Raw genomic sequence first — 16,209 nt, 5'->3', positions numbered from 1 at the left:
TTACAGGCTGTTACTGTAAAACAAAAAGTACTGCAAACAGAAACATTTTTTTCATTTATAGAGCTTACACAACAGTTTGTAATGACTATATTTTGAAAAGGGTTGTCCATTACTAGAAATACGTTTACATTTTGCATGACGATATCTATCAGACATCGCACTAAAACTTGCGTAAATTATTATCTTGTTTATATTTAAATAATATTAACTGAATTATGTCCGTTAATAAAAATATAATCAAGCATTATTTGAGTGTGATTTGGTTCGCCCACGCCGAACATATTTATCTGCTTTTAGACAACAATACATACCGAGGGAAGTTTCTATAAATATATACATAATCGAATTCTGGGGACCTCTATGTACACATAATCGAATTCTGGGGACCTCTATGTACACATAATCGAATTCTGGGGACCTCTATGTACACATAATCGAATTCTGGGGACCTCTATGTACACATAATCGAATTCTGGGGACCTCTATGTAGACTTTTGGCGATATATATGAATTTTCGTAAATCGAACTCTTTCTGCGGAAACTGTTGCTTCTAGTTAATAATATAAAATATGTTATGTATATGGTGGTATAATGTCAAATATTAGATCGATTCTATTACATTGCTTAGAATCACTGTTATATATACTAAACTAATATTATACATGCGAAAGTAACTCTATTTATCCGCTTGTTACGCTTTCGCGTCTAAACCACTTAACCGACTTTGAAGAGATTTTGTTAGGAAGCAAGAATGGATGCCCCAAAAAAATCGACTACTTTTATTTACAAATCAGACCTGAAATAAACGCCCCACCCCCCCTATCCCATCGCTAATAAAGCCGCGAGCGAAAATTAATCTTTCTACACATTACCACTTTTCGTAGTTTCAATTCTTCTAAGCATTGTTATTTAAGTACATTATAAATACAACGTGTTGACATCTACTATTATGCTAAATGTTTATAATTATTTATTGAGATAAAAATAAACAAACTTGTATTTTAGAAAATTTACATAAAAATATTAATAATTTCTTTATTATTAATTGATATGTGTTTTAAAAAATATCACCGAGACGCTTTCGTAAAAAAAAAAAAATATACACACCAATCCATCCAATGATACAATATTACATCTAACAAGAAAAATCTTTAAGAGGGTCAATGGATAAAAAATATTTTTATCTCGTCTTAAAAAAAAGTAATTCTGAAAGTTCAAAGACTTTTATTTATTACTTCAATGCGTAGGCATGGAACATGATTAACATATATTTATTTTTTCGGAATAGGCTACTTGTTCAATAATATTTTAACAGCCTAAATTCAGGGATAGAACCTCATAATATACAAAATTATTAACAAACAGTTATGAACCTTATCGTTACTGCAATAAAGTTTAAAATACAAAACTTGTAACGACAAAATTATTTCTATTTTCATCGTACGGTCAGTGACACGGGTGAAGACGGTCCAGATAACAAAAAAAAAAACTTCAATCTTATAACGAGATAAGGTTTAAAATGGATTTTGTTTTGTTTTTATTTTGTTTGTATTTCAAATGAAAGATAGAGCAATTTGAATTTCGAACCTTTACAAAAAAGTAAAGTTTGTCATTTGTGTACGTGTTCAAATATTGTAAGTCTAACTAAAGTATTTTTACCAAAATACTTTATTTTTTAAATAAAAGTTAAGTAAAATTTGTTACTTTTTACTATATGGATATATTTTTTCTCTTTAACAATAAATCAATCAATCAATCAATCAACAGCCAATCGTTGTCCACTGCTGAACATAGGCCTCTCCCAAGGTGCGCCAAAGCTCCCTGTCCTCCGCCTTCCGCATCCAGTTGGTGCCCGCCACCTTCTTAAGGTCGTCGGTCCACCTGGCTGGAGGGCGCCCTACGCTGCGCTTGCCGATTCGCGGTCTCCACTCTAGGACTCGTCTGCTCCAACGGCCATCGGTCCTACGACATACGTGACCAGCCCACTGCCACTTCAGCCTGCTAATTTTGCAAGCTATGTCGGTGACTCCGGTTCTTTTCCGGATAATCTCATTTCTGATCTTATCCTTCAAAGATACTCCGAGCATAGCTCGCTCCATAGCACGCTGAGCGACTTTGAATTTGTGGACTAGTCCCGCAGTTAGTGTCCACGTTTCGGCACCGTATGTCATGGCAGGACAATAAATACTCTTGTTATAAAAAAAGGTTTGAAAAGGTTTCTTTTTAAAATAACTATTGGTCGGTCTGGGCCAAAGGGAAACCTATCAGGATAGTTTTCCTTCAAACAGTTAATTTTAAAATTTAAATATATTTAAAAAGGATCAACGTCCTTCATTATTTTTAAAATAAAAAACATTCTATCCTTTAATATACAACACCAACAATTAGCATTCGGTTATCCGTAAAAGGATTAATTTGTTAATTAAAAAAAAAAAAAAAATTTTAATTAACAAATTGTAAATGTATAATTATCTAAAAAAATATATAGATAAAATTTAACTATGGAATGAAAATGGAATTCGAATTGTATTGGCGATATAAGAAATGACCACAGTCTATTGGCAGATGTTACCGCAAAGCATAACGTCACTCCCGTCTCTGCCTCTGTTTATAAATAAGACGTTCATTCGTCCGAATGTGAAGTAATCAGCGGTACATTTAATTACGAATATTTTTTTAATTATTGGTTTAAATTTCGCAAGAAGGGATTAGCACTTTGAAAGAATTCGGTCAGTAACACAGCTTTTAAAGTCGTCGATATATCACGACTTTTACAAACTTTACGATCTATATGAAAACTTTGCCAAGTTTTTTTGATCACAATTAAACAAAGGTCATCAATTTTAAAATGTCAATGACTAAGACGATTGCTATTAATCAATGACCTCTTAACCGCAACCTACTGAAAAGAAAACTAGCTCTTATATATTTACTGTAAATCCGACCTTAACACAAAACACTAAAGTAAATTTTCCTTTAACAATGTGAACATTTCATTAATGAACAATAATGTGAACATTTCATTAATGTCGTCGTTATTATGTTATGTACCTAATTTCAAATTAATAAAGTACATTTTTGTTCGCACATTTTGTAGGAAGCTGGCACTGTCCCAGTATGTCGCTTACCTGTTTCCCTTAGACCTTGTAGATGACACTGAACCATTAATGCGGCCTCGTTTACAAAGAGAAAAAGTGATCGCGGAGAGAAATACTTATGCGAAGCGACGGTCTTTTGTTTTAATATTTTATCGATATTGTACTCGGTATAACATTAAGATATGCCTCACGGTTTCGTTAGTAAAACAAGACCTATTTTAGTATCCAGGTTTGATCTAGATTCTGTATAGACAAGAAAAAAAAGAAAGTATTTATCTTTTACAACCCGCCAGTTCCCCTCTGCCCTTCTACCTTAAACCTTAAAGGTTCACTGTAGTGACCAAAATTCTTAAACCCAGAGCTATTTCTTTTTTGCGTTGCAAATAATACCCAAGCCCCGTTTACTCAGAGGTATGCATGCCCTCAAATAGCCGCGGATGTAGTAATGATTCTGTACTAAACGATGTAAAAAAATATAACAATAATAATAAAATTAGTTTTAATGTACAACAGAGCGGTCATAGGAATCGCTCAGCGCTATACTAAATGTGTTATAAGATTTTGTTTATATCTTATTGCTTAAAGAAAATATTATTTGGTACGACCTTCTATTCTTCGATGGGCCCCACTTCGCATAGGTAGTTAATATTAGTATATATTTATAAACCTCTTTTTTCTATTTTTGTTCTTTATTTAAATATTTCTATTTTCTGTTTTTATTTTATTTTAGATTTTTATATTTTTTAATTGTGTTTGGGAATTGTGTGTTCTCCTGTAATCGCTTGTGCATAGTTAGTTTTAAGTTAATGTAAAAAGTGATTTGAATGTATGTTATGTACATGTTTATGTTGGAGATTAAAATAAATAAATAAATCCATCAATAGTATCCGTAGGCGCTAAGGCCTCAACTACTCTCATGGGATACTAAAGGTATGTTGGCCTCAGTCTGGTCCAATCACCATATATGTATGGGCTTAGTCATATTAATTATATTATTAACTTATGCGGCTGCAGATCCCGAGGACCAGAACAGTGCTATTCTGTAAGATATCACTTCATTACTCACACGTGAAATGTTGACAAATAACTTATGGTGATATACTATTTTGATGCGTGTATTCTTGAAATGTTACAATTATTAGGGTCAATGTCGCATATCACTTTCTGACATTTCACGATCGTTTTCTGCGATGTTTGATTTCGAGTTTGTTCCTACAAAATAGCCCTACAGGACTCAAATGAGACCAATGAAAATTCTTACTTTATCTGTCAAGAAATTCTTAGTACGAGCCCGAAGTTAGGACGTTGGCAGAACACTCCCTGTGCCTTGAAAAGAACTTAACGTCTTTGGTACTGATCTCTTCCCAATATTGTCAGATTACCGTTTCATCGAATTATGTGAATGAGGGAATGACATGCGTCTCCGAAGATATCGAATTCCTATAGACGTGTTTTTACGTATTTGATAGGGTTGACGTTAATTGCGATTTGCTTGGAATTCCGATTATTCCATAAAGCCTAGGCATACTACCATACTAGGCACACAGACCGGTTACAATAATTTTCGAATTTTAGAATATACATTAAATTTTTGTTTTTAACTTCTTTTTCTATATAAATGTAACTCTTAATTTTGTTTGCTTTTAATCAAATAATTAATATACAAAAATTTTAGATGTTCTTAAATATTTATATTTTATTCATTTTATACCAATCAAGTGATAATTTTATAATAATTTAATTGTTAATATCTTTTCTGTTTGTTATAAATATTTAAATTTTTTTTTACTCGTAATGTATTGATGATATATTTTGCAACACTTATAATTTAGGAGACACTTGATTTGTATAACGTCACGTTTAAAGACTCAATAATATTTATTAGTGTGCCTGTTGTTGGTGTTGATATTATAATAAATAAATAAATTATTCCCTGCATATAGCTCGAAAGAATATGTATTCGCCTACAAAATTACCATTGTATAAACTTGTAGGAACAAGGAACGCAAATGTGACCGGATAGCTAAGAATAAAAGCACCTACCTATCGCGATATTACTGAACGGAGTTTGTTTATACATAACATGGTATATAGATGAACACAAGTACTGGTCACGTTTAAATCATACACGATGTTATGTACTAACGATTTATATCGCACAAATAATTACCACATGCCATAAACCTAAGACACGACACATAGAAAAGATAAACGATTAAGCCAGGCATATTTAACTTTTATATATAGACGTGGTCATATTAACATTAATCGCACTATTATTCTCGTCAGACGAGACTCGAGCCGAAATTTGTATGTAATTCATATATTGAACAAAAAAATGTAGGGTCAAAAAAACCGTTTACAATTTGCGTTAAGTCAGTCAAGTGTTTCAATAGATATGAGGATAGAATACGGGAATTATTTTATTTAATACCGGACGCTCTCTGGTCTCGAAAATCGCGTAATTTACACACCTACGCCTATCCCGTAGGAAGTTATGGTATGGTCAGACAGCAAGCGGGACGGGACGGCGACGGGACGGGCGATGAAGGACGTCACGCCACACAACGACCCGCCCTCTATGTTACTATTAATACAACGATACTCAACCTTTTCTTTATAGGGGCCACGAAGACGTGTCGCGGGCCGCCAACAAACATTTAGGTAATGATTTCTTAGGGATTATTACAAATTAAATTAAACAAGTATGAACGGATTTAACGCGTATATTTTTACATTTTTATAACAATCATGACATTTCAAACACTTTGCAGTGTCCGTGGCCCCAAGCAGGTGTTTAATTCAAATTGTTTAGGTGTTAGTAAAAACCTTTGAAATTTAAAATAGTTGAAAATAAATTAACATCAAGTGGGCCAACAACAAAAGCCCGGTATTAATATGAATACTCATAGAACAAAACGTCGCCGTCATGCCATAATAATAGTGGTGGTAAGGCTTTGAGCAAGCTCGTCTGGGTAGGTACCGCCCACTCATCAGATATTCTACTATCTAGAAGTGTGATTGAGCCAGTGTAATTACTGGCACAATTGACATAAAATCTGAGTTCCCAAGGTTGGTGGTTAACATTTCTTATAATGCCAATGTCTATGGGCGTTGGTGCCCACTTACCACCAGGTAGCCCACATGCTCGTCCGCTTACCAATTATAAAAAAAAATGCCAGCGTAGCCGTCTCACCCCGTCAGCCAAGTGACTTTATTTTAAATACTCTTGTAACTGCCCTTATCCAGACCCCAGGCTACCAACATTTGAAACATTACGATAAGTTCAAAGGTTTAGTCGTGATGAGGTAAGAAACAGACAGATATAATCATCTATAACATTAGCCTGAGTATAAGTTCAATAGTTGCGACCTTTCTATATATAACATAAATAATAGTATAATACTAATAATCATTACACCCAATACATCGATTTAATGAAATCGATTACATATTATTACATTTGAACTAATGTTACAAATACGAAAGTGAATTTGTTTTTTACCGTGTTTGTTACTGAACCGATCATCATGATTTTTTTTTTATAATTGCAGAGAAGGCAAAGGACTCAACTCCAGCTGATGGCAAGTGGTAGTAGAGTCCACGTGACGATGGCCAGTACAGTCGCATAAAAAATTGGAGGTGCGACAAAGATAAGCTGCAAAATTTATTCGTGCGCGATGGAATTAATGTGACAGGTAGGCGGTGACATCGAGGCGTAGACTTGTGAAGGAAAGGGGAAGCGGGAATTAGAGAGAATAATTCCTCAAAGCACTCGTGGTTCAGTTGATAGAAAACGCTCAACGCCGCTACCTCTCGAAGCAATTGTAAATGTTGGAGGATGTTTGTGACCTTTACGTCGTCAATAATGCGAACTGCACGTCGCTGCAACCGATCCAAGGCCTCTTGTAGGCTTATCGGAGTCAACTCAAAGGTGCGAGCAATATTCAACGCAGAACCGTACCTGCGTTTTGCATACACATTGTCAGGGGTGTACCTCCAATTGGGGGTGATCTTCGGAACATATGATATCTAACACCTGCCTACCAGCCTCTCACACGGCCGACGCCGCCTTTGGAAACTAGTATTTATTATAAAACTTATATCGTTCAATATCTATTATGTCATTAATATTCAAATAACGAACAGGTAAACTCAGATAAAAAAATAAGGAATCGATTTTTGATAAATAATTTATATATAAAAACAAATATTTTATATTTTAAACAAAGTGTTGAAATAATGTTCTGCGACTTTTATTTGAAACAATGAAAGTGTTTGCAAAAATAATATTTATCGGCAAAGCATGTCATTTTATTGCCGTAGAGTAACTACGTGTATCGCTATTCTCTACTACGCAACTGATAAAAACAAAGACTTTTATATGCGTTCTTGTTAGAAAATATAGATGAATCGTATGTTTTATACATTTAGTATCTAGGCTTATATGGTAAGCCGGACTAGAGATTTATTATTTATTTTCAAGATAAGTTCGACTTTGTACTGTTTTATTTATTTATTATATCTATATACATTTTATTTATTGCACGATTTATATAATCGTACTGTGTATAGTCTATTCCAATCACAAGAGGAATAAAAAGAAATAAACAACTTTGATATTAAATTGATGCATTATGATTGGTCAATCTTGAATAAATCTATGATATTCACTATGGATGCGTGTAAAAATGGCGTTTTCAATGACAGCGATATTGTTATCGGAACTTTGAACGTAAAATTAAAGTGGATATAAGTAGTTAAGTAGAATAGTGTTTGTGTTTTATTAGAAATAAATATATATTAATCAAGAACTAAATGCAGTATATAATATGGCAGAACAATTAGCAAATCGGATGGAATATGTAAATCTACGTTTTGTTTATCTTTACACCGCCTTCGATTAGAATAGGATAAAGATAAATTGACTTGCAGTAAAATTCCTGTGAAATTTTACTAGCTGTCAAATATTCGTATATAGAATATAGAACACATACAAATATGTTTTGTGAATATTATTTTAATACATGGAACATAATTTAATTTTTCTTAAAATTATTATAATTGAATTTCGATTTTTTCATTGTTTATTTTCACTATTATATCATATACCTACCTATACTTTATATCGTTAGCCCGGATCGGATCACCCTCGCTTACATTATTTAACAACTCGGCATCACTTTTGCAACACAATTTATGCAATATTCTTAATAACATCATATCACTACGCGATACATAAATTGGAAACTGAATCATAAATGGAAATACAGACACAAAAAAATAACTATCAAAAAAGTAATTAAAAAAAATAAAAAAATACAATCCCATAATGTTTAGCATAAAGCTCGACAGCGAGTTATAGTATTTATACGAACAATCGCTTCAAGTGATCACAACAAGCGTTCATACATTTAAATCAACAACAATAGGCTCAACTCACTATTTAAAAGCGATTTGCAACACAAATAACTACAAATATAAATATTATTATCGATCAAAGTGTGGAAATGAATAACGATACTGATAAGATTATACGAAATCTTTGTAATACAAGTACGAAAACAAGTGCATACAACGTAGAAATAGCTCCATAGGGGTGATTTAAAGATTAACCCTAATAACTTAAGGCTAAGGTGCGATTCTCTTGTTTTTTTTTTTTTATAGAATAGAAAGGCGGACGAGCATATGGGCCACCTGATGGTAAGTGGTCACCAACGCCCATAGACATTGGCATTGTAAGAAATGTTAACCATCGCTTACATCACCAATGCGCCACCAAAATTGGGAACTAAGATGTTATGTCCCTTGCGCGCCTGTAATTACACTGACTCGCTCACCCTTCAAACCGGAACAAAACAATACCAAGTGCTGCTGTTTTGCGATAGAATATCTGATGAGTGGGTGGTACCTACCCAGACGAGCTTGCACAAAGCTCTACCACCAGCATTGTTATGTACAACAAGTATCTATACTAACTTAACAGAAACAAAAATACTATTATAGCCATTTCTTTTTTACGTATGAAGTTATACATAATATAATTTTATTTGCAAAACCATTTCATTATTGTTTTTTTCTTCTATTTGTATCTCCACAGATGTGTTGTGTTGTCTGTGTCTTTGGTATGTCTTATAACTAATTTATTTTAATGTGCCCGCATTTTTATTATCAGGCAGCATCACAGTCTAACTTTCAGCAATGGAGTAAGTAGCCATTTAATGATATTCCATTTTTAAATTGTTAGAATAATTGGGAGTATTAGAAATGCGAGTCTGTTGCTTACCTCGTCACGGCTATACCATTGAAACTGTTATGATGAAATTTGACACAACTAGCCTGGAACATCATTAAATGTCAAATTTAATTTATTTTATGAAACGAATGTCTTTAAAATATGATAAGCGTTTATGCCTTAGGTGTACTTGGTGACAAACTTTTCGCGACATTGAATTTGGTTCAAATCCTTTGGTATCTACACATCCAAAGTCTATTCAAACAAAGCCACACGCAGGATCTTGTATAATACAACCTACACTGAAATATGGAACTCATGGTGGGCTGTCGTACCCATACTAAACAATCCATAGCACATTAAATACGAATTTCACTTGACGAAACATATTGTTAGTTTAATTTTTATATATATAAAAAGATATACCGGTCAGCCGGTATCATGTCTGCGGCGTCTTCTTCCATAGACTCGTCACCGACTTCCACCTCCAACTGCATCGGCGGCGGTGTGCTCATCTCCAATTATCTCCGACTGTAACAATATAACGAAATAAATCTTTAATTTACGAACTGATATTTACATTTATATTAGCGTACTTGGACAAAGTACGGAATCTATAATTGTTACATTTCTTTCATTCCATTCATGAAATCGTTGATCAAGTAACATATTCACGTAATCACTTGACACTATAACGAGATTTTTAAACAAATGCATGAAAAAAAAACAAAGCTTAGTTGTACGATAGTCCTTAGCACCGTACGGGCGAATCGAACGGTTGGCGAATGTCTATGTCATTGATTAAAAAATATCAAGGAATAAAATCCTTTATTTATAGAATAGAAAGTACACCCGATAACAAGTGGTCACCAACACCCATAGACATTGGTATTGTAAGAAATGCCAACCATCGCCCACATCGCGAATGCGCCACCAACCTTGGGAACTAAGATGTTATGTCCCTTGTGCCTGTAATTACACTGGCTCACTCAAACTTCAAACCGGAACACAACAATATCAAGTACTGCTGTTTTGCGGTAGAATATCTGATGAGTGGGTGGTACCTACCCAGACGAGCTTGCCTAAAGCTCTACCATCAATAATCATTTTATTAAACGTACGAAGGCGGTACGGACAGTTAAATAATGAAAATAATGAAATATATAATAAATACACTATCTAAAACTGATTATTTATATCTATACATTCATATGTTTGTATATAACAACCACAATAACAATATTCCGAAAACGTCAATAACACAAAGTTGAATCACCCTTCTCGTCGTCCTTTATAGTCTTCATACATTAAAAATACGAGACTTAAAGGAAGCCAATGAACTTGCCAATGCAATGCCATTTAAAAAACATTGAAGAAACTACTAGGTTTAATATGTAATATAAAAAAATAAGTAGCGTTCGTACGCTATACATACGTTTTTATAACAAGATAACAAACAATAAACGATTAACATTATCTTGACCGGATTTCATTCTTCCTTTAAAAAACATTTTGTTAAATGGCTTTTAGTTGAAGTCAAAGAGGCTTGTTAACTGTAAGACTGATTACAAAGACAAATTACGACGGCACTCTCTATATAGTCCGATGGGATGAGCATTCGACACGATCGCAGAGAGTCCACACGCAGAACCAACGGCTTTACTTTGTCTTTGTAGACTTTATGCCAATTTCCAAAATCCGGGCCGCTATTGAGAATTTCTTGACGGTGAAATGGATTATTTTTCTTTAAAAAGACTCGGTGAAGATAAACCCAAAAAGGTTTTATTACTAGACTAATAATCTTTTATGACGACTTCTACTTTCTAATATATTATAAGTAATGTGAGAGATTCCTGTATGAAGCGTAGAATCACTCCTTCGCAATCTTGTTGTTAAGCGCATTCATTTAATGAGCACGCAAATGCCTCAACTACTGAAGAATGAAGAATGATGAAGGAACCAAACCACTAGGAAAAATATTCCCAAGGAAAATTGATATTATGCAGACGGTTAACTGTAAAAAACCTCTTATAAACCAGTAAGGCACACACTGCGCCGATCCCAAATAAATTGTAATAATCCCAAATAAATATGTAATTCAGATTATATTTTATATCATATACCTAACAAGGTAATGTAGTAGTTTCAGGAAATGGATTCAAGTCTTAATCTTACTCGTTCCGATAGCTATTAATGTCGGTAAATGAGGAAATTCATCACTCGACCTTCGATATAGTGATGCAAGTACAATTATGAACATGTTCTTTGTACGTCTAGTTATATTATATCATATTATTATCAATGTTAACATCATTGGAGCTATAGAAACCGAGATGAACGCGAAATACCGATTTTTGTGACCTTTGACCTGGAATAATTTAAGACGCAGACACATTTTTAGAGACTTATGAGACAATATGTAGAACGCCAAAATGTACACTTGTATACGAGTTTTTTACCTTATTATCTCTCATTCCCAGGTTTATCTCTAATTTGACGGGACTATTATGTTACATATTACTATATTTTAATGTTTAATATAATTATAGAAGACGTATTTACATTAAACGTTAATAAACATTATAAAATTTTCATCGTTTATAACAAAATCGATAAAATACCCTAAAAAATATGTGAATATGATTATTTTTAATGATAACGACGTATTATTATTATTTTTTTATATCAATTCCTTAACTCAATAAAGAACATCATAAGTTTGCTTGGGAATAAATTACTTACTTTTTAAAATAAGTACAACGGGGTTTCTTGCAAAAAGTTGGATGAAATGAAAATTGTGTTATTGTGTTTGTATGGGTGTGTGATGGGTGATTTCAATTTCACGCGAATAAATGGAAAATCGTTCTCACAATTCTTCAAATATTGAGTACTGCTTTATTGTGGCGGAAGCTGGTAGGTTATTAACATTAACAAACGCCAACTAATAAACGTTTTGTACAGCAATTTGACATCCGCAAGGAGAAAACAAAAGTTTTGTATAAGAGTGAGAGCAAACGGGAATTTCCAGTGGGTTGCGTCGTCGAAAAGTTTCGATTTCAACCTATTGAGAGCCAGGCGAATTGTGCGGTGACACATCGCAATGACGGCGATACTACGGCGTCATAGCGCTTAGCGTGTGGTGTGTCATGACAATCTTAACAACAATATTAACAATACTGCACTTCATCGCGTTACCACTCCGGAGATACGATGCCTCCACTCGCTTCGTCTCAATTGTCGCCTTTTCGATTACGCACTGCATCGTCAGCGTCGCAGCGTACCGTTTGACATAGCGTCTTGTTTTTGCATGAATATTTGTAAGAAACGAGAAGGAGCGTCATCGCTCAGTTGTCGCAACGCAGTACAACGCACTAGTTTGATCCTAACTGTACTACCGCTATACGAGGCTTTGTAACTAGTTTACAATTATATATTATTATAAGTCAATTACAAATCAGTCCGAACTACATTAAAAAAGTATCAATATTAGTCATCGGCGTCCTAGAATTAAGAATCACAATTTCAAATCTAAATATATCAATGCGTAAATCACAATTACTTGTCCGAAATAATTAAACATTTCAAATTTTAGTGAAGATCATCTCCAGAACAAATCGCGGTCACGGCGCCCTATCTCAAGGACTAACCAACTGCACGGTACTTCCGTGTCGAGAAATCTACCGCATGCCTATGTTAATGCAATATATGTGACCTAATCGCGGTTTGAGTTAATCATCATATCGTACTTGTTTCATGATGACGGCTTGACTAGGTATAGGCCAAAGTGGCACTAATCGTTAGCCTATCCAGATCTAAGTTGAACATGTTTCTGCCTGTTTCATACCAGGTAATATTTATATATATAACGAACTCGCAAACAAACTGATTTCTCGTTTCGCTGCCTTATCAAAGGTCATTAGCCCCGTGGCTCGAAACACCTGGTAATGATGCGCGACACAAATTTTATCCGCACTCTGTTACAATTTTTACAATTATGTTTTCTTTGCGACTTATAATAGTTTTTTTTTTAATTATAATATTATTTATAACCTGTAAGCATGAATTATTATGACCTTGAATACGTCCTACAATCAACCAGCCATGCTTTATATCAAGTAATAATAATAATTAAAAAAAACATGAAACTTTTATTATATAAAAACAATTTATTGATTATTATATTTTAATTACTATACAGCATTTGTATATCAATTTCTTGGATAAATCTCAGTTGAAATAGTTGCAACTAAACTTGTGACTTGATGTTTAATATTATGGGTATCAATTTGTATGAAGATATGGTATGATCGCATAAATGAATAATAAGCAAAGAAAATAAGTCACCAAGATGTAAGAAATATTAATAAGCGAAATACTTAAACTATTCGCCCGAATGACTTGTCACAGTTTTTTTTTTTTTTAGAATAGGAAGGTGGACGAGCATATGGGCCACCTGATGATAAGTGGTCACCAAACGCCCTTAGACATTGGCATTGTAAGAAATGTCAACCATCGCTTATAGCCAATGCGCCACCACCCTTGGGAACTAAGATTTTATGTCCCTTGTGCCTGTAATTACACTGGCTCACACACCCTACAAATCGCAACACAGCAATATTAAATATTGCTGTATGACAGAATATCTGATGAGAGTGTGGTACCTACCCAGACTGTCTTAAGAAAGGCCCTTAACACGAAGTCAAGAGCGAATGATTATATAAATTTAAGTAAATAAATGGCATTATTCAAATGATATTTAACATTATAAGTTGGAACAGTAATCATTTAGATAAGCAATTTTATAAATCTATCATGCCAATTTATATTACTGACGGTTCAGAACGTTCCAATTTATATCGAAACTAACCGGAAACTATGCTCGTCTCGACACTAATGCGCTACATATATATTTTATGACGTCCTCCTGTCCGATTTCTTGCTAACCGCTCAAGACATATTATTGAGCACAAGTGTGTTTGCAATCACAAGTGCACTCTCTCTTATATAATCCGATGGGACGATAAATCCGAAACAAAAGTGTTCAGGCGCGGAACCAGCGCTTTAAGATCATTTCCAGACACCGGATTGTAACTGAGAATTACTTGACAAAAAATGATAATTTTTTAATGGCTCGACCCAGGGTTTGCTCCCAGGACCTCACCTTCCTGCGGCCTTACCTTAGAAGCCACTAGTACGATTCAGTTTTTTTTTTATCAACGAAAGCCTCACAAAACTAGTATACATGTAGTATTATTGTATTTAATTAGTAAACACGGGAGTAGGTTAAGTGGCGTCGTCTCGTTATCGTACCGAATAAAACATATAAGAGTTAAGGAATTCTAGTGGAAAAGTAAAAATATATGTGAAAAAATTATGCAATTATTTATTCAATAACTAATTATGTTTATTTATAAACAATTGAACTGTTAGAGCGATTAGCTCGTTATTAGGCTTTAGGCTTTTTAGGCAGGACATATGATACTTAAAGAAATACACTTTTTACTTAAAACAGTTGAAGTACCTTTTGTAATTTCGACGTTTTATTATTAACATTTGCCATAGCCCCGTTTGATCTGCTTACTCAATGTAATATACTGACAAAACGCCTAATATAATTACACCTCACTGGACAGATAAATATTGGAGCAGACGTGGTCGTAAAAAGTAACAGGAATATGATCAGCTGTGGTCAAATCTAAGTAGGTTGACTTTGAGCTGGTAAGTATTGTCAAATTAATCTCCAAGTTGTTTTTACCTCCCTTACACTATAAAAATGCTAAAAAACACACTAATATAAAAAAGGTTACATTTGATTGGTATTTCTGTTTAAATCGTCTTATAAGTAAACTTATGTTCATAATATATTTTATCATTTGTTAAAAAGCCTGAAAACATTTTCTCTTGTACAAGAAGTCCGCATGTTGTTCAATATATTCACAATAAAGCATTAAGTCAGTCTACCTTGTTGATGTTGTGGTTTAATTATATATTATAATATATATATATATATATATATTACTACTTGTAACTTTGGTTATTAAGGGTTTCTATGAAGATATTCTCAGTACCAATCCCGAGATAGGAAGTTGGTAGTATTACTTTCGTGCCTCAAAAAATATGTAAAGCAGTTGGTCCCGCTTAGCTTATTAGGGAGATCACGATCTCCCTCCGATCGTGGCGGATGGCCGTGCCATCTGATAATGAAATTGAGCAAATACAAAGTGCACTAGTGTTTATATATATATCTCTAACACGCCACTATAATATCTCCTGCAGCGTTAGCTGCAAGAAATTCGGTCCAGCAGTATAAAGAGAATTATATTTAATTTAATATGAATACCTACCAATTTCTATTTCACATAATCGTAGACAAGTAATGACAACACCTACTTTATATTAAAGCCATATTAAACTGCAATAACTAAATTAAATCGCAATGTTATTAATTTCTTGACCAAGCAAGGAAAATCAAACCACCACATCAAACAACGTCAAAGAAGATAGAAAGGTTCATTAAGAAAAAAACAAAAGATGAAAATGTTTGTTACGTATTAATTACTGATTTAATTAGATGGGCTTGTTGCAAAAAATGATGCAATGTCTTATAAAATTCTAGAACAGGTTTTTATGTAAGTTTATAATATAATAGATAATTACTAGAGTGTTACTCGTGTTTTAACAAGGTCAATGCACTATTTATTTATCGAATAATTACAACTTGAATTATTTTATTTGCCTTAAAAATGGCTCGAATTTGCCTCTTTACAAAACTTTCGCCGGAAAATTTTCGCTTTCTTTATTCTTATCTTAACTATTGTTTTTTTCATACAGGTTACGGAAGTCAATCCAGTGTCTTGAACATTTTTTATAAAGGTG

The 16,209-nt window shown here is 33.6% G+C and overlaps 1 protein-coding gene across 2 annotated transcripts in view; it reads right to left on the bottom strand.

Moving 5' to 3' along the window:
- LOC126776729 (E3 ubiquitin-protein ligase UBR1) overlaps positions 1-16,209 on the bottom strand; it is a 39,593-nt gene that overhangs the window by 20,733 nt on the left and 2,651 nt on the right. For both annotated transcript variants that reach the window (XM_050499426.1, XM_050499425.1), the window contains exon 2: positions 9,760-9,864. In XM_050499426.1, the coding sequence (XP_050355383.1) occupies positions 9,760-9,848 (89 nt within the window). In that variant the 5' untranslated portion in view covers positions 9,849-9,864. The remainder of the gene's footprint in view (positions 1-9,759; positions 9,865-16,209) is intronic.

The sequence above is a fragment of the Nymphalis io genome, chromosome 21 (genome assembly GCF_905147045.1).
Source record: "Nymphalis io chromosome 21, ilAglIoxx1.1, whole genome shotgun sequence".
In the NCBI taxonomy this organism is placed as follows: domain Eukaryota; kingdom Metazoa; phylum Arthropoda; class Insecta; order Lepidoptera; family Nymphalidae; genus Nymphalis; species Nymphalis io.
This window is presented reverse-complemented; position numbering and strand designations above follow the sequence as displayed.